This window comes from Natator depressus, chromosome 7, assembly GCF_965152275.1.
Source record: "Natator depressus isolate rNatDep1 chromosome 7, rNatDep2.hap1, whole genome shotgun sequence".
Taxonomy (NCBI): domain Eukaryota; kingdom Metazoa; phylum Chordata; order Testudines; family Cheloniidae; genus Natator; species Natator depressus.
Genome location: NC_134240.1, coordinates 20,593,194 through 20,614,499, shown reverse-complemented (window position 1 = coordinate 20,614,499; position 21,306 = coordinate 20,593,194). Strand labels below are relative to the sequence as shown.

The window sequence follows — 21,306 nt, the reverse complement described above, 5'->3', positions numbered from 1 at the left end:
TCTGAAGGCAGAACCACCGCCAGCAGCAGCGCAGAAGTAAGGAGGGCAGGGTATGGTACTGCCACCCTTACTTCTGTGCTGCTGCCTGCAGAGCTGGGCCCTCAGTCAGCAGCCGCCACTCTCCAGCCACCCAGCTCTGAAGGCAGTGGTGCAGAAGTAAGGGTGGCGTGGCATGGCCTTGCCACCCTTTAGTTCTGCGCTGCTGCTGGCACAGTGCTACCTTCAGAGCTGGATGCCTGGCCAACAGCTGCTGCTCTTCGGGCACCCAGCTCTGAAAGCGCAGAAGTAAGGGTGGCAATACCGTGACCCCCCCTAAAATAACCTAGAAACCTCCCTGCAACTCCCTTTTGGGTCAGGATCCCCAATTTGAGAAACGGTCTCCCTTGTGAAATCTGTATAGCATAGGGTAAAAGCATAGAAAAGACCAGATTACACGGTCTGTGATGCGTTTTTCAAGGCTGTGTATTTGGTAGGGCCCTACAAATAAACTAGCCAGCTCTGTGCCAGAATTGTCTGTCCACTGTCCCTAACATCCTTTGACAAAAAGGACGTAAACCATCCATTGTCATGTTGGTTTGTGTTTCATTAGAAAGAGGTGGATGGAGAGAAAACTCAGGTTTGCCAAAGGGAAAAGAGCAAAAATCAGCAGAGAAAGACATTTTAGTTACAAACACTGGGAAATACAAAAAACTCAGTTCTTAAGAACTTACTTATGACTCTTTAATTGTGAGATTTATCATCAAACCTGTTATGTTATTTGACAGATAAAACCTGGTCATCAACAGCTGCCCTTCAGCATGTGACATTCAGATTCATATTTTGGGAGTTACCTTAGCCTCAGAATTGTGAGTTTGGTCATAATACTCTAGAAGCCAGACAATGCACACACCCGAGTTGATACGCTAAATAAACACAGACTGAGGGAAGCATTTGTGAGCCACTTGTGTAACTCATCTGAAAGTGTCATGCATTTATTTGTTCAGTTTTGCTTTATGACCCGTCAAGAGCTGCCAAAGCTTCTAACTGGAAGCAATGCCTGCTTTTCATTTTTGGACCATCAACTTTCCTTAGTTATATCCCTGAACTAAATACATGCAGTTTTTTCTCTACCTCCCTCCTTGGCCTCTGCTATAAATCACAGCCCACTGGAGCACTTTCCCTTTGGCTGGGATGGTGAAATTCACATTCTCCACCTATCTGACATCCTGTCCTCAGCTAGAGTAAGCTAGTGACACTGATTTACACCAGCTGAGGATCTGGCTCCAGATACGGAAACTTGGAAAGACAAGAGAGAGACCGAACAATCTGTAAAGAACAGAGATAGATCCAAACTAAAACTCCTGATCCAAATACCAGTGAACTTTGGGAAAGCTGGATCCTAATGACATAATAGGGGAAATCAAGAACAAGGATTCAGGCAAACCCAGACTGTGGCAAAGTTTGGATTTTTTTTGTCTCAGACCTATCTCTAATGAGGAAAGCACCCATTTCCCATGTCCAAAGACCAAGGACAACATTTTCAAAAATGTCAACTAATATTAGATACCTCCATTTTTGGAGTGGTGTTCAGCACTTCTGAAAACCTGGGCCACAGTGTCTCAAGCTGAGCACCAAAAATCAGAAGCAACTTTTGAAACGTTGGTGCAAATGTGCCCTGTGATGTTACACCTGATTTTCAAATCCTGGTGAACAACAACCCTTAGATTGCTCTCAGGCTCAAGACTCCTGTGTGACGGCAGCAGTAGAGCCTGATGCTACCGTGCCACTAGCCAACAAGCTCATTGTGTGGAATACATTGCTCATTATAGTATGCTTATTTTCTGTCTTTAGGCTATTGTGCTAATGTTCCCTTGAAAACAACTGAATAGGATCCTTCTGCGGCAAGGTATAATAATATTATTAAAAATATTGGCGTGAAGGACACAGCTAGGACAGGGTGAAAATATAATATCTAATGGAAGATCACAAGAAAAATGCCCATTACACAAACTGCTGGGCACTGCTTTTTCTCTTATTAGTATTCCCAAAAGAGATTTTTCCTTTCTAAAGAACAAACATGATGATGCGCATGAAAGTAAATCCATCATCACTGCCATTATCCTTCTTCATAGAGCTCCCTTCTTGGACAGGGATGTGTGGAACCAGTGTGTTCATTTGGTCTCTTATCTGTGAGCTCAGGAAGAAAAGTTGTTTGATCAGCAGTAGTGATAGGCAAACTTCAAAAGCACTGGAGTAAAGATAATCATCCAAAAGGCTGGCCCCTAAGCCAAACATCTTGGGTGTCCAACATCTGACTGGAAATCCCTGTTAGGGCAGGTCTTATCCCCAAGATTTTTGTTTCTTCCTTCTTGCAGGTGGATGAAATTGTGACATCTTGGCACTTCAGGCTTTGGTGCCAGCAGAAATCAAAAGGTGTCACAATGTTCAAAAATGAGAGGGAGCTAAAATATGAGCTGGACCTGAGTTTGGGGTGAAGATTCAGCTCACGTCTCCATTTGTCCAAACCTATTCAAACATCAGATGTCAGTGGGCCAGATCCTCTCTTGTGATCCAGCCTGGTAGAGCTGCCCTGACAGCACAAAGGGGCTGGCCGTCTGCCAGATCTCCCCAGTTGAGAGTTCCCCTGGTGGAGAGGTGTCCCAGCTAATGCACAGTCAGCTCTGGCCTCACCCACTCCCCAAAGCCCCTGGCATGGAGACTTTGTTAGGGGCATGGCCAGAACACCACTGAGCTCCAAATTGTCTTAGCTGGCGTAGTAGCCCCTGGAGGCCATAGCCAGCTGCTCTACTTTACAGCAGCCTCCAGACTATTCTGATGTATGCCAGGGCTGGTGTTGAAATGGCACCAGAATCAGAGCGCCGCACCTGGCTCTTCTGTCCCCTCTCTCGCTGCACTCAGCAGATAATGGTCATAACTGAAATATACACAATGGGTTTGGAGATCTCTCTCTCTCCCCCTCCCTCTTGTAATGTATCCGTTGATGTCTGCATGCAAACTTCAAGTTCACATTGGGAAGAGAACCTATGGCCCTACAGCTCTCACTAAAGCAGAATCATGGACTCCTCAAATCTAGAGCTGGAAAAGTCCTATCCGGTTGTCTGGTCTGTCTCCCTTGGCCAGTGCAGAATTGCTTTTCATGTTGTACTTTTACTAGTGTTTTGTCCAGTTTAGTTTAAAATATACCTAGCAGTAGGAATTCCAACACTAGCCTGGGGAGCCTGTTTATTCTGATCTTCAGCCTAAATTATTTCCTCCTTGTTTTGATCTCCTTGCTTGGCACATCCTCTCACATATCACACTAGCAAATCCTCTCTCTCTTGTGAAAATTCTCCCTCTCGCTCTCTAAATGTTTGGGCACTATTATACGGCCGCCCACCGTTGTAAGCATATCCCTCATGCTGCAATCAAGTGCCCTTAGCGCTAAACAGCCTGGCTTCTGACCCTTATGGTGCAAGTGTGCAGCACAGCGGGCACCTGAGAGGTCTTTGTGCGTACACAGAAGACTATGACTGATTTATATTATTTTATTGTATAGCCCCACACGGGGCAAATCCTTCCTACCCACAGCCTACAGCCACATACCATCCAAAAGGCAAGTTCACAGATGGGCATAATGGGAAGCCCACTCTGGCGACGTATGCACCTTGGGGCCCCAGACATGGTAGCCCAGTCAGGTGTTTTACAAATTCACTTGCCTGCCCCTCCCACCTCCTTGCAGAGTGAATCCACACCAGTAACACAGGCTACTGCATATCTGCATAACACTCTTTATTTGAGATTGGTGTAGGGGGAAGGATTTGGGCCACAGGAAATGGTGCTGGCACATGAATTGGTCTCAGGTGAGCATTTAGCAGTTTGGGTTTTATTTTGAATCCATTGTTATGCTGAATGAGATAACACCCCACCAATACTTAAAAATTACATTTCCATTTTGAACCAAGGCTGCCTGAGAATACAATGCTTCTCAGTGCTGATGTAAGAAGACTGGCTGTTGGGAATGAGTGGGACCCATGGAGGTTATCAGCCTTGCAGAAACATCACCTAAACTGCTGACCCTTGGGATATCATCTCAATCACTTCTTATGTCTTGTTAGCTTGCTCCTGTCAACCTATGGGATCGGCCAATGCAACCTTCAGCAGAAGCTGGCAGTGCCACCCAAAGACGGGGTTCTGTTACTGCAAGCCAGGCGTGGCAGGCCCGAACTGTGACAGATGCCTTATGGGATACTGGGGCCTTGGAGAAAATGGCTGTCATCCTTGTGACTGTGCCAGAGACTGCGACCCCCACACTGGAAACTGTTTCAATGGGTAAACAAGGCCCCTTTTATGGGGAGATAATCCTTTGGCTCACTTTTGGGCCTTTAATATGAAACTCAGATTAACACTTGGAATCCTGCACAGATGGCATAAATTCAAGGAAGTGGGGGGAGGTAATAGAGGAAACAAGACAGTTCTCTGCATCCACCTGAATTTGAATGGATTGCAGCACTGGGTCATTCAGATGCCATTTGACTGCTTCCATGTAAGTACATCCATAATACTCTTTAAAGGCAGTTCTGAAGCAAAGGTCTTTTCTAGTTATGATAGGTAACTCCATGACCCTGCTGGTGTCCGTGAAACTACTGTTTGCTTTAGAAAAAGTAAATGAAAGCATCTGAAGAGCTTGCTGTGCTCTGTGGCCTAGGTGAAACAAGTTGGAGAGTCTCACTCCAATTCCTAGTGTGCAAATGTTCTCATCACATAAAACACAGACACACACGTGACTAATTGGTGACAGACTCAGCAAAGGCCAAGCCTGAATGGCCCACAGAGACTGAAGTACTCTTCCATCCATAGTGGTAGTCCTTTTAGATCACTGATGGTGTGAGGAAGCCTGCACAGATGCTACCAGTGCTCGTCATTTTCGACAGATAACTGCAGGAACTGAGTCCCAAGGACCATTAGTGAAGTGTTTCACTGTGTGAGTCAGTGAAGTTGAAGTATAAGCCCAGATACTGTAGTCTCTCTATAGGGCAGTGAGCTACAGTTTTGCTCTTATTTGCATTCAAGACTAGATGTGTGATTAAGTTTGCTCATCATGGCCTCTGAGGCCATGTTCCTTTCTGGCCCTGAATGCTGCTGGCATGTGGTAGTAGCTTCCTCCCTGCTAAACATCAGAAATCCTAACATGAGATTTTTCTTCTATGTCTATCTCCTCCAGTTATGAAAATGAGCCATTTTTCAACATCCCCATGGGTGGGCGAATCCCTGACCTCCTACAGATGCCAGCCAATGAAAGCGATGAGTGGAAATGGAATGATCATGAGCAGGGATTTTCTGCATTGAGACATCCAGGTATGATTTAGCATTATAAAATCCATCGCTCAGTGTTTATTAAATAAATAAATAAATTCTTATAGAGTGCTAGAAATAGGCACGGCTTTTGAACAAATGCATATATTTATTTTATTTATGATTTGTTTCTTCACATTTGTAAAATGAAGGTGTCCATCTAGTGTTCTGGGTGTCTATCCCATAAATTAAAAATCACAACATAAACAAAGGACTGCCTATAAAATATAAGTCTTCCCTCCTCTTTAACTACTTGAGTGAAGAGAGTAAAAAGATAGCTAAGATAAGTTCTCTGTCCCAGAGAGTTTACAGTCTAACACAAGACAATACACAGGACAGCAGCTCAGGAGAGGGTGAAGGAAGGGAAGAACGAGGCTGCTGCATCAGCCTGTGCTTCCCAGAGTCCACTGCTGTGCAGCCCTACGGCACCCTTCAGAAACTTAAAGCCACAATATAGCTGGCCCACATATAGCTGTCCAGTCTGATCCTTTGCATCTTTGTAGAACTATTCCCTGCACCATTTCCTCTCATATCCTATCAAAACTGCTCCTGCATATTGGAGATGTAAAAGTATGATGGTGGCATCCTAAGTTATTCAAATGTGGAGGCAAATGTGAGCATCCCATGAATGGGTCTGAGACTTCTTTGCCCCCAGCTCTGATTATTTGTCAGGACACTCCAGGATGAGTTCAAGGAGAGATCTGAACTGTGCTGGTTATCTGTATTTTCCAGTGCAGGTTGAACTATCCAACTTTGGCTTTGCGGTCAAGAAATGACAAAGTCATAATTTAAATCAAATCTCAGTGAAAAATACGCTTCCCATTTGTATTATTCATTGATTTACATAGCGCCCTTTGGAAGCTTTCAATTGCTTTGTAGAACTACAGATGCTATATGTAGAAGGATCATTTGATCCATGGCTGAAATGCAGCCACCTGTGGGATGGAATGTAGGTGCTTTTAAGAACACCTTATGGCCACGCTAAGCAACAATTCAAGACAGTCAGTAAAGAAGTATATTGTATTCAGCTAAAGTAAGAGGGAAATTAGACCAACAGAATATAGTGGAACCTTTAATGCCTAAAAGTGGTCAAGACCTCAGTTTTATATAGCATATGACAGACAGCACCAGTTAGTTCATCGCTGGTTCTAGACTGACTCAGAGGAAAACGTGCCTCCTGTTGAATCCCCAACATGTCCTGAAGCACCAGGGATTTTCCTTAGAGGACTTCCATCTAAGTACTGATAAAGCTTAATATTGCTTATCATATGACATCTAACAAGAGCATTATTTGTATTACATTATTCACACCTGGATCTGATTCTGATTTATCTTTTGTTAGCATCGGTTTATGAACTGTGTAATGGACCCGATGCAGACCGCTTTTTACTTCACAATGCGGACCAGATTTCAGAACCCTTTTTGTATTGTTTAACAAGAACCAGCTTTGCAAATAACTGAGCTCACTCTGAAATCTTCTTTAACCATCTGTGTTTATTCAGATAATTGGAGCAACTTTTATACATAGATGTGTGTGTGTGTATATGAATGAACATCATTTGCTTTTCTCTTCTCTTTCATGTTCTGGCACTTCTTCAACCCCTTGTGGTCTCCGGTTCCTACACTAGAAAAGTGTGTGTGCAAAGAGAAAGAGCTCGGAAGTGTCACTGATTTCTGCCAGATGAAATACGCATATGGTAAGTGACTGATGTGCCTTCATGGTATGATCATTCCAGTGTTTTCTTAGCTGGTACCTGTGAAATCATAGATCGGTTTCCTTCCTCCTTTTTTGTCTAGTGATACCTCCCAGTCCTGGGAAGAGCTGATCAGAGGACAGCATACTTCCTGTAATGATGATTTCTTCAATGCTAAACAAATCAACATGGCCTTCATGAACTCAGGCACATCTTACACCTATATGTGTATGTGCTGTAGACCAGCAGACCATGTCAGGGCTCCTTTTTTCCTCTGGTGCTCCTCTTCTGTCTACACAGCACCTCCCTCCCATTTAGCAATAGAGGAAGGGCAGGGTGGTCAGGATCCCCTGACACCTGCCTGCTACTCCCATCACCCTGAGGTTCAGAACCCATTCTATAGGTCTTGCAGTAGGATTGCCACCCTTTTGCAGTTTGCCCTGCAGGATAAACTTGCTGTGTCTGTTTCTCAACACCGTATTTATCACCCTGGCAAATAAGCAATTATGTCCTGTCATCACTCTGTGAAGGGTCATGGCCACCAAAAGACACCACATTTTGACTCAACATAATCACATCGTGATCAAACAAAGCCTATTTGTGGGATTAGCCTGTTGAAAGTTGGATGATCTTGCAAAATCAGGAGGAGTGGCAACCCTGTTAGGTCACAAATCAAAGTAGCTTTTTCCAGCTTATCATTATCATTTTAGAATTCTAGTCATGTGGCATTCCTGCACTCCAGTAGGAAATTTCCTGCCCTACAGGGTGAATTCCATTGCTTAACACTGAATTATTGTACAGCGGGCAGGAGGAATTTTAAAGGCTCAGGATTGTAGCTATGTAAATCTATTGCAAGCCTTCCAATGTCCAAACAAAAATCTGCCCAGGCTCTGAGTCAGTTTGCTTAAGATCATACTGTAGCTGCTGGACTTTCTTTGTTTTTTATGGCATTCCTATTATCACGGGTTCCACTCACCATAGTGGCGCCTTCTGCTGGCCACCCTGGGGATTAGCTCTGCCAGTTGGTGCGCCCTCTTCTGGAGGTACCTCTCCTGTCATCGTCTCTGCCTGCAGATCTGCATCACTCCAGGAACCAGAGAGTCCTCTTCATGACTCAGCCCTTCGACTGGGTCACCATCAGTGTTTCCCCCTTCTGGGATGTATCAAAGTTCAATATTTAGGCCACTTCCCCAGTGGCTGATGGGGGGAAACCCAGGCCCTCCCACTACTCCTGGTTCTGACCCAGGGACCCTGAAGATAGCAACCTCCTGCTGTGACTCTTTAACTTCTCCCAATGCTGCTACATTTCCCTAGGCCACTTCCTCACAGCCCCAACACTTTCTTCGCCCTCACCTCAGGGCATTCAGTCCCAGCAGCCAGCCAGGAGCTCCCTCTTGCTCCCCCGGTCCCTGCCAGCAGCTGCTCTGTCCAAGGTGCTACAGTTCCCTCAGCCTGCTAGGGACACAGTCCTCACTCCTTGAGCTCCCAGCAGCCATTAACCTAGTCTACCTTGCAGATCCTCTTATATGGCCTTGTTGGGCCTGGATTGGTTGTTCCCTGAAGCTTTTCTCTGATTGGCTGCACCCCAAGCAGCCACTCTAGGCTGCTTGGAGGACTCACCTCCATTGCTCCACTCTGGGGCAGGGCATGCTAGGACCATGAAGCCTCCACTAACCCCTTCCACTCCTGTGTGGGGTGGACACCCCATCACACTATACATACCCTAGAGGTTTCCTATGACTTTTGAGCTGTTGGCAGAAACCCATTGGAGATGAGCTGATAAAATTGGGAAGGGATTAGTTAACTGTCTAAATTGAAAAAATCCAGCATTCCTTCCCCAGATTCATTTAAATGGGTGCAGTGATTGAACCAGAATGCTCATGTGCCCCTGACCAAGAGCCAGTACCCTGACATGATTGTTTGTGCCTCATCCAACAGTCCCTAACATTCTACCCTCTAGCCATCTAAGGAAAATACCACTGCTTACTTTGAAATAAATTATTGGTTTGTGCCCATGTGTGTATTTTCTGGCAGTGATAAAGGCAAGAATCCTATCGGCTCATGACAAAGGAACCCATGCGGAAGTTGTAGTGAAGGTAAAGAAGGTCCTGAAATCAGGCAAAGTGAAAATTGCCCGGAGTAACAGAAGTATCTATCCGGAGTCCTGGACCAACAGGGGATGTACATGTCCCATTCTCAATCCTGGTAAGTATTAAATGCTTATGGCATGGATTCTGTGGGGAAAAGACTATGTCAGTTGTTAAGGTATTAAAGTTCCCAATTCTTATTTCACTTTCACTAGTGTAAATCAGCTATTGAAGCTAATGAAATTGTATTGGTATGGCACCTATGTGAGAACTACACTAATTGACCATACTGCTGGAATAATCCATTGAGGTAAAGCTGGTCCGGTTAACATAAAGCGAATGAACAGATTAGCAGGGTAAACCTGGTACTCTTATTGGAGTATTAAAGAGAGAAACATAACTGAGAAATCCTTTATTCAAATAGTTAGGGCTGAACTATGCCTCCCTGTGGTGGGTTTGCTACAGGGGAGTGGGCACAGAGACCCATTCTCCCTTCACTGCCCAAGCATCTGCACAGTGACCAGGCATAATCTGTTTCCCAGAGCTGGGGAGTGCAGGGTTGGGGGGCAGTTAGTCCTGCCAGCAGCTCTAGCAGGTTCAAACTGGTTCAGTGATGCCTTTCTGAGTTTGAAGACAGCCTGAAACAATAGCTGTGAGGTGTGAACTGCCCCAGGCATCTTAATGTATTGTTACTTTGAAACTTAAAGCTCACAATTTGCAGCATGTGGGAAACTCAAAATATGGGGCTAACATACAATAAATGAATTTAATGCCACAATAAATGAGACAGGGACTTCAGTGCTGATTGGATTATTCATCTTTAGATTTAATTCAGTAAAAACATCCCTTTTAAACATTTATCTGTAGCCACCGCAGAATTCCCACAAGAGTGCCATAGAATCTAGGGCAAAATTGCCGTTGCATACATGCCTTGCATCATATACAGTATGCATAGAGAAAAGGAAATGCAATCTCAGTGTTAACCATAATGCAATCCTAGAATGTAAATAAATCCAGATCTCACATTTCAGTTCATTACTACATTAGATTTACGCTTCTGAATATACAGGTTTGAAAGAAAAAGAGAGTTAGAGAGGGAGGCATTGTCTAGTGGTTTACACACAGACTTTTGGTCCAGGAATTCCTTGAATCCCATCTCACAATGACTCCCTCTGTGGGCACGAGAAACCCTCTGCCACAATTGCTTCATGTGTCAAGTGGAGCTAATGTTTATCAGAACTTATCTACTTCACAGGGGACTTGGAGGATTAATTAGTTAGGGCACAACTGGGAGCCTTGCTGTGCACCTGCACAGGGGAGGGGCTTGTATGAACTAGTGACAACACCAGAACGAGCATCTATTCCCCCTCCCCCTCAGGTAGGCAGGGAGGGAGTAGAGCCACCCCATACCTCTGAATACCACACCCAAGATGGCACAGAAGGGGAAGTAACCTGTGCCAGCAAAAGGGCTGGTACATATTACTTCCCTGCAGGACAAGGGGGAAATAGGAACCAAATGATGTCTTGGAGGCACAGGAGCAGCACTGCACAGCTTAATCTTTCCAATGCCCCTAGAAATTGAAAAGCACATCGGCGCTGATTTTTATTTTTCCCAGTGGGTGCGCTACCCCTACTCTGCCCAGAGGCCCTGCCCCCACTCTGCCCCTTCCCCCAAGACCCGGCCCTCACTGCCTCTTCCCGAGCACCTGAGCACCCCCAGAGTCAGTGCCTATGCCAGAGAGGTGCTAAGCAATATTATTAGTAGCTGAATGGATGGATTTTTCAGCAGAGCCCTCGCTACTGCCTTCTTTCCCATCAAGCAATTTAGTGGACTGGAGACAGAAATATTTGTATTGCCCCAGCTGAAATCCCATGTGGATAATTATGGGGAGATGAGCTAGAGAGCCCACGTAAGTGCCTTTAACTGTGCTAATTGGAGTCTGAAAATGTCTTTTGGACCCTGCTTTCTTTTTTTCATCCAAGTAGGCAGCAAAGGGCTTGATCCCGAGAGGTGATGAGCACCCACAGCTCCCATTCACTTCAGCAAAGGCTGCAGGCGCTCAGCACCGCTTAGAATCAGGCCCTGAATGAGACAGGTAACTTGGTTTTCTTTTGGATGAGCTAAACAGTGTCTCCAAGGATCATGTTTCACTACTGTGCCTTACACCATGGAGAGTGGGGACTTATCCACATTCTAAAACAAAAACTTGTCAGATAAGTTACCCTACATTTTTTCCTCTGAACAGATTAAACACACTTTCATGCTGAGTGAAAGAATTCCTTGTATTTGGTCTGAAATCCAAGGCTTACCCTGAGCTCTAAGGCAAATTCTCATCTGAAATCAGCCACATACAAAAGAGCCAATTGTTCTGGGATTGGCTGAGTCCAATCAAATCCAGTGTGAATTCTTCCAATCAGTCCAAAATGATTTGTGCCCTCTCAAAAATGATTTGGGTCTTGCATTATCTGTACCACCAGGTGAGGAATTGGGTTTGAATTTGCAGGGATGCACTATATGGTCTCTGAGAGCTGTACTTCAGCAATGTAACTCAGACTTGGTCAAATACATTTTACTGACTGTGGTGCAAATGGTTAAGGTATTCTCTTACACTTCCTGTCCTAAACTCTTTTATGGTATAGCTGTGGACCGTTAAACAGCTGCCGGGCTCCCTGCCCAGCAGTGGGAGCTGTAGGTCAGGGTTGGTGAAGTATGTGTTTAATATAGGGTTAGACTGTGTTTGACCCTTCACAGAAGCTCAAGGAGGGGAGAGGGCATAAGGAGTCCAGCCCCCTTGTTTCTCTTTAGCTGTTAGGAGTATGGGGCCCATGAAACACTATTGTACAGTTCTGATGCTAGCCAGTGTACCTGCAGTGGTGTACCTGCACACTAGCCAGTTCTTCACAATAAGTTTGTAAACTAGATTCTCATCACAAAATTATGCACTAGATTCACAAGTGGTGTAAATGAGCATAATTCTATTGACTTCAGGTTTCTATGCCGATTTCTACCCACTGAGAATTTCACTGTACATGCTCACTCATGTTGAGATTCCCTGCTTTTATTCGGCTCATGATTTTTACACACCCCTTTTCCCTTACTTCTGCATGCATATTAGCTTTTCATTCCCATCATTTTACTTCCAGCAAGGAGGGAGCGGGGTGGCGGTGGGAGGGGTAAAGCGTAAGCAGCAGCCACCAATGCCAGTCCAAACTGCCACTGTCGTCAGCAGGGCTTTCTGCTGTGCAGGGTGATCTGGCTTCCTGCCCAACCGTCTCTGCAGCATTGTGTTGTATGTTCTTCCCTGGCTGATGACAGGAAGTCCATATTTAATCTCACAGCCTTTAGAGTTTAATCATAAAACTTTACTTATGGAGCTACCAATAGATTTGCTGTATGGATACTAAAGAAAGACCTTCTGCTTTCCATATTAGTAACTCCCAGCAGAATAAACTATTGAGCTGCCCTCTGCTTTGCACATGAATGAGCATTTCTTAAAAAAAAGCGTAGGAAACCTCAGGATTTTTAAAGGCCGAAGAAGTATAATTTGGGGGTAAATACTGCCCTCTCTCTCCCCTTCCAGGGCTGTGGAGTGCTCTGTCTGCAGTGAAATTGGTGTGCTTTCACTGTGCAAGGGGTTGCACAGCAGGATTTGGGGGAAGGGAGGAGTGAGCCAAGGCCAGTGACTCCCATCACTATCAGCCTCAGTCCTTCTTAGGGAGCGGGATTGCAACAGCAGCCTCTACTGAAATTGCAGGGCTGCTGAGTAGGGAACATAGGGAATGTATAATCCCTCAGAATCCCCTTTCACCACTACACATACTTGGGGTTATCAGGGGATTCGGCCCTGTGTTTTTAATAAACTTTATAGTATAATAGTGGGGTTTGTCTGCTTGAGTAATAAATCATTAGCAGTATCTGTGTCTTGCTAATGACCTGATCACAGTTGGGTGTCTCACCTCTGTGGTTATGCCTCTAATCCTATGGGGATGTGGTGGTTACATTTCCTGGAGTTGCCTGAGCTGCTGTTAAAGATCCTTATTGTGTCAGGAGAATGTGCATTGTTGTACGAGAAGAATACCGAGCTGGCAGTTGTCATGTCAAACAGCCATTTCAGCTAATCTGTGTGGCGCACACAGATTAATCTAGCCCTTTAGACTGCTCACCAGCCAATCGGAACACTGCCTCAGCTCAGGCACTTTAATAATTGTGTTTATTTTGTTCCTCACCAGAAAACACTGACTGACAATGTGGTCTTTCTGTTGCTGCAGGTTTCAGCTATGATGGGGGAGGGAAGGCAAGATCTGTACCTTCCCCCTCCCCCCTTGCCTATCATCCAGAAGTTTTGTTCCACACATTGAACCCAAAGTAATAAAACTTTGGATATTAACAGGTTGGATATAAAAAGGCTGCCAATCCCCCCCTGCCCTCCCTGCGGATGGATGTCCAAGCTTCATTTCAATTAAAAATCAAGCAATCACATACACATGACATAAATACACAAGCAACCAGATACCATACAACAGCCATATGCAATAAGGCACAAACAAAAAAGAGAAAGACACAGCAGACAAACGGATACACAATAACAGACGCGTACACACCAGGCGTATGGATAGGAACACACACACGTTGCTGAAAATAAGACAGTGTAAATTGCGAGCCAAAATCTAGCCATCCTTTTCAGTTGGTGGATGTTTCTTTGTTGTGTTTTAATGACTAGGGAATTTGCACCTTCCACTTGTGTTTTGTGCTATTAAACCAACAAAATCAAGATAACTTCAGAGGGACACAGCTCCCTCCATAACATGCCCCAAGGTGCTTTAGCTGTTACAAGGGCCTCTGAACAGTAAGGGAATTTTACATATCATACCAGATACAATACACAACAAAAAAACACCTCTGTGTTTAATGCAAAACATCGTGATTTTCAGTGGTGCCTCAGTCTGGCCTTTCCTTGAAGGTGTACAATTTTGTATGAACTAGCACATTTTCTGTGCACTAGCAGTTGCGTGTGCAGATGATAATCTAACAGGGATGCTTTAGAATTCTCACATTCAAAACCAGCCCACACCTGGCAAGACCTGATTCTGCTGTCACTTGTACCTGTGCAAACAAGGAGTAGTTGCACTGAAACCTATGGAGTTAAATTGGTGTAAAAACCAAATCAAACCCCAAACGCCACAACAACAAAAAACCAGTGACAGGGAGATCAGAATCAAGCCCAATCGCTTGCTGGTGCAGGTGTTAAGATTTTGAAAGGTCTTAAACCCCTTGGAACAAATAAGGTTTGTGTGTGAAGGTTCTAATATGTGCACATGCACGTTAAAATGTATTGCTGGTGTACAGAGGAATTAGTGCAAAGAAAGTGTATGCACATAAAACTGTGTGCGCACAACCTGGAATATTCATTTTAAAAAAAAAGGTTGAAGCTAGCTAAGGTGCAAGATCCTGATTCCCCAGGGAGTGGAGATATTAAGTATGTACTCCTCTGTTTTATTTATTTAAGTAATTATTTTTTTAACCAGGAACAGACTACCTGATAGCAGGCCAGGAGGACTCAAGGACCAGCAAACTCCTCGTGAATATGAACAGTCTGGTGAAACCCTGGAAGGCATATTTGGGAAAACAAGTAGCAGACATTCTTCGAACTGGGTGCAAATAATTTCTTCTTCAGAAGTTAAAGTCATAAACTTTATATTTTAATAACACTGTGGTGAAAGGTGTAGCTAGTTCATATATTACCATGCAACACCTTCCTAGCTAAGGGGACAAAAGTGGACTTACCCTCCTTTCCCTCATTATGTGTTTAAACCAGGAATCCTTGGACATAACTTTTCTTCCATAATTACACACTGTCTTATATGAAATTAACCAACACATCACATGTAGGTTACAAATCACAGTTCTTAGCTTGAAGCCATTTTCATAGCTCCCAGAGATTCACTCTCAGGGGAGAAGCAGAAGCTATGGTTTATGTGTTTCCACTCTTCAGGAATGAATCTGGTATCGATACCTATAAACCGCTTGCATAGTGCAGTCATTACTCCGGTGTCATTTCTTTATTTAAGTGGCCATTAATGGGCAAAAAAATTTCAGCTTTGCACGTGGCAAAATATTAAACAGTCAGCATGTCAAATGACACTTGATTTGTTTGAAAAGAGCCGAGTTATTTTATTTTACCAAGCAAACTGCAGTTAGATCAATATAAGACACGTTGCTTTCTCGAGTGAAAATATCACATTGCTGCACAGAGACTAATGCTGGAACTTTATCTGGTGAGGGCCTCTATAGATGGGCGTTGTCAAAGTCAATGCCTAATGTGAAAGCACTTCTGGTTCAGTGTGGAATCCTGACGCCGCACTCATCTATTCTATCAAAGGTCTCCTCGTTCTTTGCTATTTGTACTGTCACACAACAGGTTTCAGAATGACTGTTGCTAAAAAGCCTTGTGCCAGTACAGTAGCATCAAGCTGCAGCTCCAGACCCATAGGAGAAGGTGATGGAAGCTGGCCCAGATCTGAGTTTGTGAAGCTACAGTAGATAGAGGTGTGAAGGGGCAGCAGGCTGTGCCAATTTGAGGATTAAGCAAGGTGTTGATGTCTCATAGGGCAGCTACCTTGTTATTTTGATCAATGCCCTTGAGGCCATGCTCATTATTTAATTGTCGCTACCGTTTTCACTCTGCTGTTACTCTTGCCCCCTTTGTGTGTTGTACTGCAATAGTCAAGTGATGTTACCTTTCAGTTGTGCTTGAAGTTTGTTTAGCGTGAGAAGCAGGGGTGGTAGCATCTCCACTCTAAGTAAAGTCCTGCTGTTCTGCAGAAGGAGTCCCCAGTAGATTTATTTTAGTCTGTTCCACAGTTAGTAAGAAGCCAGTCCGTGGAAATGTGAGTTCCTCAGAGTACCATGGGGAGGGGGAAGGGAACGATCTCCTCCCGGTCTCTGCCCAAGTGACAGGAAACTCATGACCAAACTGAGAGGGTAAAGGAGTATGTTCCTTTGATAAGTGAAGCATCAATCCTTTTTTTTGTTTGTTCATATATGCAGCTTTTGCACATCTTTGTCTATGCTTACAGGAAGAGGAGATGGGGTTTGATCTGCATGCCACTCAGTCACTGTGACATGAAGGAATCTAGGACAGCCCAATAGCCATGAAAAGAAAGTGGTGGGTCTGGGTTATGAAGTATCTGATGAGAAAGAGATAAATTATCGGCATGTTCAACTAATGCAGTTGGGTGACAAGTATCTGAAGACCAGGGATCCTGGAATGCCAGATCTACTTTTTTATGACCGTTGTTTGTTACCCCTCCTTTTATGTAGGGCCTGATGCACATCAGAACAGCAAAAGGACACATTTCAGATCATTTGTAAAGAGAAGACCAGCAGAAATTTCTTGGAATATTCTTCCAGCTTAGGTGAAATTCTGGATGGGCATCACCTTGAAGTGACGCAGTGTGTGTTTACATAAACAACCTTTCCCTCCTCCCTTCACCCAGCCCCCTCAATCTATGGATGCATTATATATTGTCTCAGGCCAACATGACATCATCCTATGTTTGGCTGTGAATTCAAAGGAGATTCAGTCAGTTAGCTAGCTGGACTGATGAAATATTCCTAAACCCATTATTGCTCCTACAATGGCCCTGTTAAAAGCAACTTTCCATTTTGTGCCTGCAGTTTTGTAAATGCAAGTGCAATCAATATCACTTAGATGTCAAACTGTTTGGTTGCAAATAACATTGATGATACCTTCAAATTTGCAGGCACAAAACGGGGAGCTGAATAGAAGCTCCTTTCAAAATCAGGTCCATACAGTATATTGCCTCATGCACAAGTGGATCTAACTGCCCTTGGATAATGTCACTTAACTATAGGCTTGTTCCAGTTTTAAAGCTATCCTGTGGGAAAGGAAGCTCCACATAGTTATTTCAGTAGTTAGTTGTTTTAGATTTCTGTGCTTTTAAGTAAATATACATAGTACCTTGGGGGATTCCTTTATTTGTATTTAGTTCAATTTTCAAAGGAGCCCAGGCCGCTCAGTTCCCACAGAAATGAAGTGGGACATCGGAGCCTAATTTCCTTAGGCACCTTTGCAGATCCCATCCTAGAAGTATGTCCTGTTCACATTGAAACTAGCATAGAACTTGTCATCTCCACTTCATAGTTAACTAGAAGTATTCATGGGACACATTATGATATGGATAGAGGTTCCCATCTGATCGTATACATTGACCCCACTCCCTCCCCAAAATTTGTTTTCTCCTAAGGAGCACAAATGCTGTGTTTTCTTTTTCCTGTCATGGCAGGAGGAAAAAAAAGTCACTATTATCCATTTGTTGCTACCTAAAGCAGTAACCAAGAATTTGGCATCTCTGATTAGACATTTAATTAATGTAATAAAACACTATGCACCACTAAAGTGGCTTTATTTAAAATGTCAGCCCATTAAGTTAGAGTAGCAATCAAGTGATATTGTTTTCATTCCTGTGTCCAGAAACAGACTGACTACAAGGATTAGCTAGTCATCTTCTTTTAAAGACCATTAAAAATAATGATGTGTTTAGATGACTTTACAGTCCATTCTCAAAGGGCCTATTAGGAAGGGTTTCAATAAAGTAAAGCCTAGGGTGAGAGAATGTGTTTGAGAGCATTTAACAAATGCATTTATATTTACCACTGTGTGTGCTTCTTATCTGCTGAAGGTCATATTCTGTTCTCATTTACCCAAGTGCTATCCCAGTGAGGTAAATGGCATTGCAGAGGGTGTAAGTCACAGGACTAGAAGGTTCCCCCCCCCACAGCTATTTTAATTTCCAGGGGTGAAACTTACCCTTTTTGTGGGAACCTGAGAAGGGAACCCCTTGCAGTGACCGTTTCAGGTTATGGGCTGAGATAGTGACCAGTGTCTTTGTTCTTTTCAGCGTGCAGGCTGCTGAATCCACATAGTCCAGTCAAGCCCTTCCTCTGATCTGCCACCAATACACTCCTCCATGCCAGTTTATTTGGCATCAGTAGGAGCCCACTATGCAGCATCCACTCAGTCTGCCTGCCTACTCCGTGTAGGGCTACTGCAGGAAGTGGGGAATCAACAGCTTAGAGGACCTTGTACTAGCCTTTCAAGGGGATATGAATTCCACGCTTACAGAGTTTCTATGTGCCTAATCTTATATGTAAGGGAGGAGGTTATGTGTAGCTTTGTAATGGGGTTCACTCACCATTAGGGTGCCTCCTCCTGGCTGTTCAGGTGATTAGCTCCATCCACATCTGATGCCCTATTGTTTGCTCTCACCGTGGCCCCTCCCACCCTCTGGGACTCAGCATGCTCCCTCTCCATAACTTGGCCCTTGGACCAGGTCACTATACATGTTTCCCCTTCCAGAATACCAAAGTCTCTCCAGATCAACTGTCCAGTTGCCTTCCCAAGCCATCCTCTAATTCAAGACTATGCCACTTTCCTCAGTGGAGGGGTATGGGACCCAAGCCTGCCTATTACTCCAGATTCCAGCACAGGGACTCTGCTCAGCAACAATGGTCCACTTACCCCCAGACCTCAATGCTATTTCCCTGCTCTTCTTCCTACTTTTCTCCCCTAGCTCTACCCCCCCCCCCCCCGCAGGTTACCAGTAGAGCTCCCTCTGCTATTTCACCCTTTTCAGTTTCTTGCCAATTTATATTCCAAACACGCTTTCCTCCTCCCAGGGAGTGACTATAGACTACTTCTCCTACAACCCCTTCTGTTTTCAGCTTGCTGGTTTTGTATAAGACCAGCCTACACCTGCTCAGCTGAAATTCATCTTCTATTAGGGCTTGCCTGGCCAGCCTAATTCTCTGCCAGGTGCAGTTTACTGGGTTAATTAGCCCCTTCCCAGCTATCTTAACCCTCCCAGGTGATGTGTGGAATGAATACTCCATCACAAGCTTATACATACAGCTTTGCGATGTACCTTAACGCCAACTTTCAACTGGGTGATTCCCGACCATATTCATCCATTTGTGCCAGACTGTGGTGGCTTTGTGGTATATGCAAATGCCCACTGCAAACCAGAGTGGGACCAACACATTTACGTCACTAATGGTCAAGCTACTATGTTCTTGAATCTATTGCAGCCATTTCTTATAACCAGGGATCTGTCTCATCATGAAAAATATTCATTAATGTCATTCCCAAGTGTTCTATCAATATTAGATGGGAGATTTGAAACAAAGGTACTTTTATAATCTCTATCACTTCCCTTGGGATCCATTGTAATAAAAACAATCAGGCTAACAATTTTTTTTTTTGCATTCAGATACATTCTCCATTGTGTAGCCAAACGTTTCCAAAAGTGAATCAGCTGACATACAATAATGTGTGAGGAGTGCGGAACAACTGAGGGCAAACGTGAAAAAATATGCATAGGTTTTTTTCCCCCTTCCTCTCTTTCATCCTATTTGATGGTGGCTGGAGAGCTGAGTCTACTTCCTATTCTACAATCTCCATTACTTAGAAATACTACACATTCCATTTTGACTGTCAGGCTAACTGCTGTCTGATGGCTTCTGCTTTGCAATCATTCAGGGTAAGCAGATACCCCACCAGCGTGTGACACTGGTGAGCCTACAGGTTGAAGGTACAGAATAGAAGCCAGTTATGGTCAGCCTAAGAGCAAGTTGACTTTGCTATTATTCCCAGCTGTTCATGAGATCTCTGGTTAACTAGCCCAAGAAGAAAGTCAAAGAATAGGGAACAAAACTGAAAATTATGCAGAACTATAGTGTCCAGCCAAACGATAGTACCAGCACGCTCTGCAGTGCTATAAAGCATGTAGCCTGCCTGAAAATAAACGTCCAAAGTACAAATGAACTCCACAGATTTGAGTGAGAACAGAGTTCACTATTTGCAATGGAATTAAGACTGTATAAAGGGATGACTATCTTGGGTATGGGGGAAAAAATAAACTTTCATATACTGTGATGGCTCAGAAGAAGATTGTTGTGAGACAACGTGACACTATCAATACTTCCCAGAAGTAATTGCTATGTATTTCCTGTGACCAGAACAAACAAGGCCCTACAGAACTAACAAGAGGATCTGCCAAAGAAGATGCACGTATTGAAATGGGAAAAGAAATCTGTTGGTCTTGTCCAGGGGTTGCTGAATACAGCTCTCCAGTACTTTCTACCACATTGTCCTATCATCAGCTTTGCCAAAAAGCAGCAAAGACAGGGCAGCTGTGTTACACTCTGATGCACCCCAAACACCAGGAAATCAAAACAAGACACACAGGTAGGTGGTCAATCAAAAACATGTAATAACCCTAAACCAGTTAAGTCAGCAACAGTCCAAATGGCAGGTACGTAGCAGAAGGCTCAGCGTAACTGCACACATCCAAAACTGTGTGTATATACACACATGTGCACACCTACCCACACACAGAAGAACAGGAAATGGAACACTGAATTCAGGGAGCGGGAACCAGGAAACAAACAGAAACAAGGAGCAGGAAGCAATAAGCAGGAAGTCAACACAGACCAGTCATCAGCATCAATACTGAAAATGGTCATACGAACAATCCAACCCAAACCATAGTAGACAGGTTGCCCTATCGCTAGCTGTTATCACATGCCAAGAAATAGCAAAGACAGCTGGTAGGCCCTGCCTAATGATGAAATAACAGCGTTTACCCGCAAGAAAAGTATGGAAAGCACTGAAGGAGTTACACTGGGGCAGGGAAGGGAACAGGCTGAACGCAGCAGCATATGTGGAGAGGAGGCAGCAGCACCATTAGGACAGTTTCAAGTCAGAGCAAGTATCTGTGAGAGTTGTGCAGCTCACGTATCAAATAAAATGTGGCCACATCTATCCTAGTCTTGGTAGGGAACTTTAAAGGATCAAAATAGTTCACTAGGTAGTTCTTTGTGAGTGCTGAGCTCAATATGCAAGGTTGCTATGTTGTATTTAATCATGCTTCTGCATCTCCTGCTCTTGTACACTGGTACAGCAAGCAGATAGGAGGAAGGAGGCAGAAGGAAGGCAAAGAGACCTACATACAATATTGTATTACTTTGGCAAGAGTGGCTCATTCTTCTAACTGCTATCCAGAGCAAGGTTTCTCTGTAGTGTTCTCCATCTGTGTATCTCAGATTGTTTCAGTGCTGCCTGATGTAAGCTTTCCTTGAATTTATCTAATTCACATGGTGTTCTCTCCAGGGT

General features: G+C 44.1%; 1 protein-coding gene across 1 annotated transcript in view; it reads left to right on the top strand.

Moving 5' to 3' along the window:
• Positions 1-21,306, top strand: part of LOC141990442 (netrin-4-like) — a 65,541-nt gene extending 44,235 nt beyond the window's left edge. Inside the window, exons 6-10 of the mRNA XM_074957622.1 lie at positions 4,095-4,308; positions 5,201-5,334; positions 6,960-7,028; positions 9,060-9,230; positions 14,639-21,306. Coding sequence (XP_074813723.1) covers positions 4,095-4,308; positions 5,201-5,334; positions 6,960-7,028; positions 9,060-9,230; positions 14,639-14,775 — 725 coding nt within the window. The 3' untranslated portion in view covers positions 14,776-21,306. The remainder of the gene's footprint in view (positions 1-4,094; positions 4,309-5,200; positions 5,335-6,959; positions 7,029-9,059; positions 9,231-14,638) is intronic.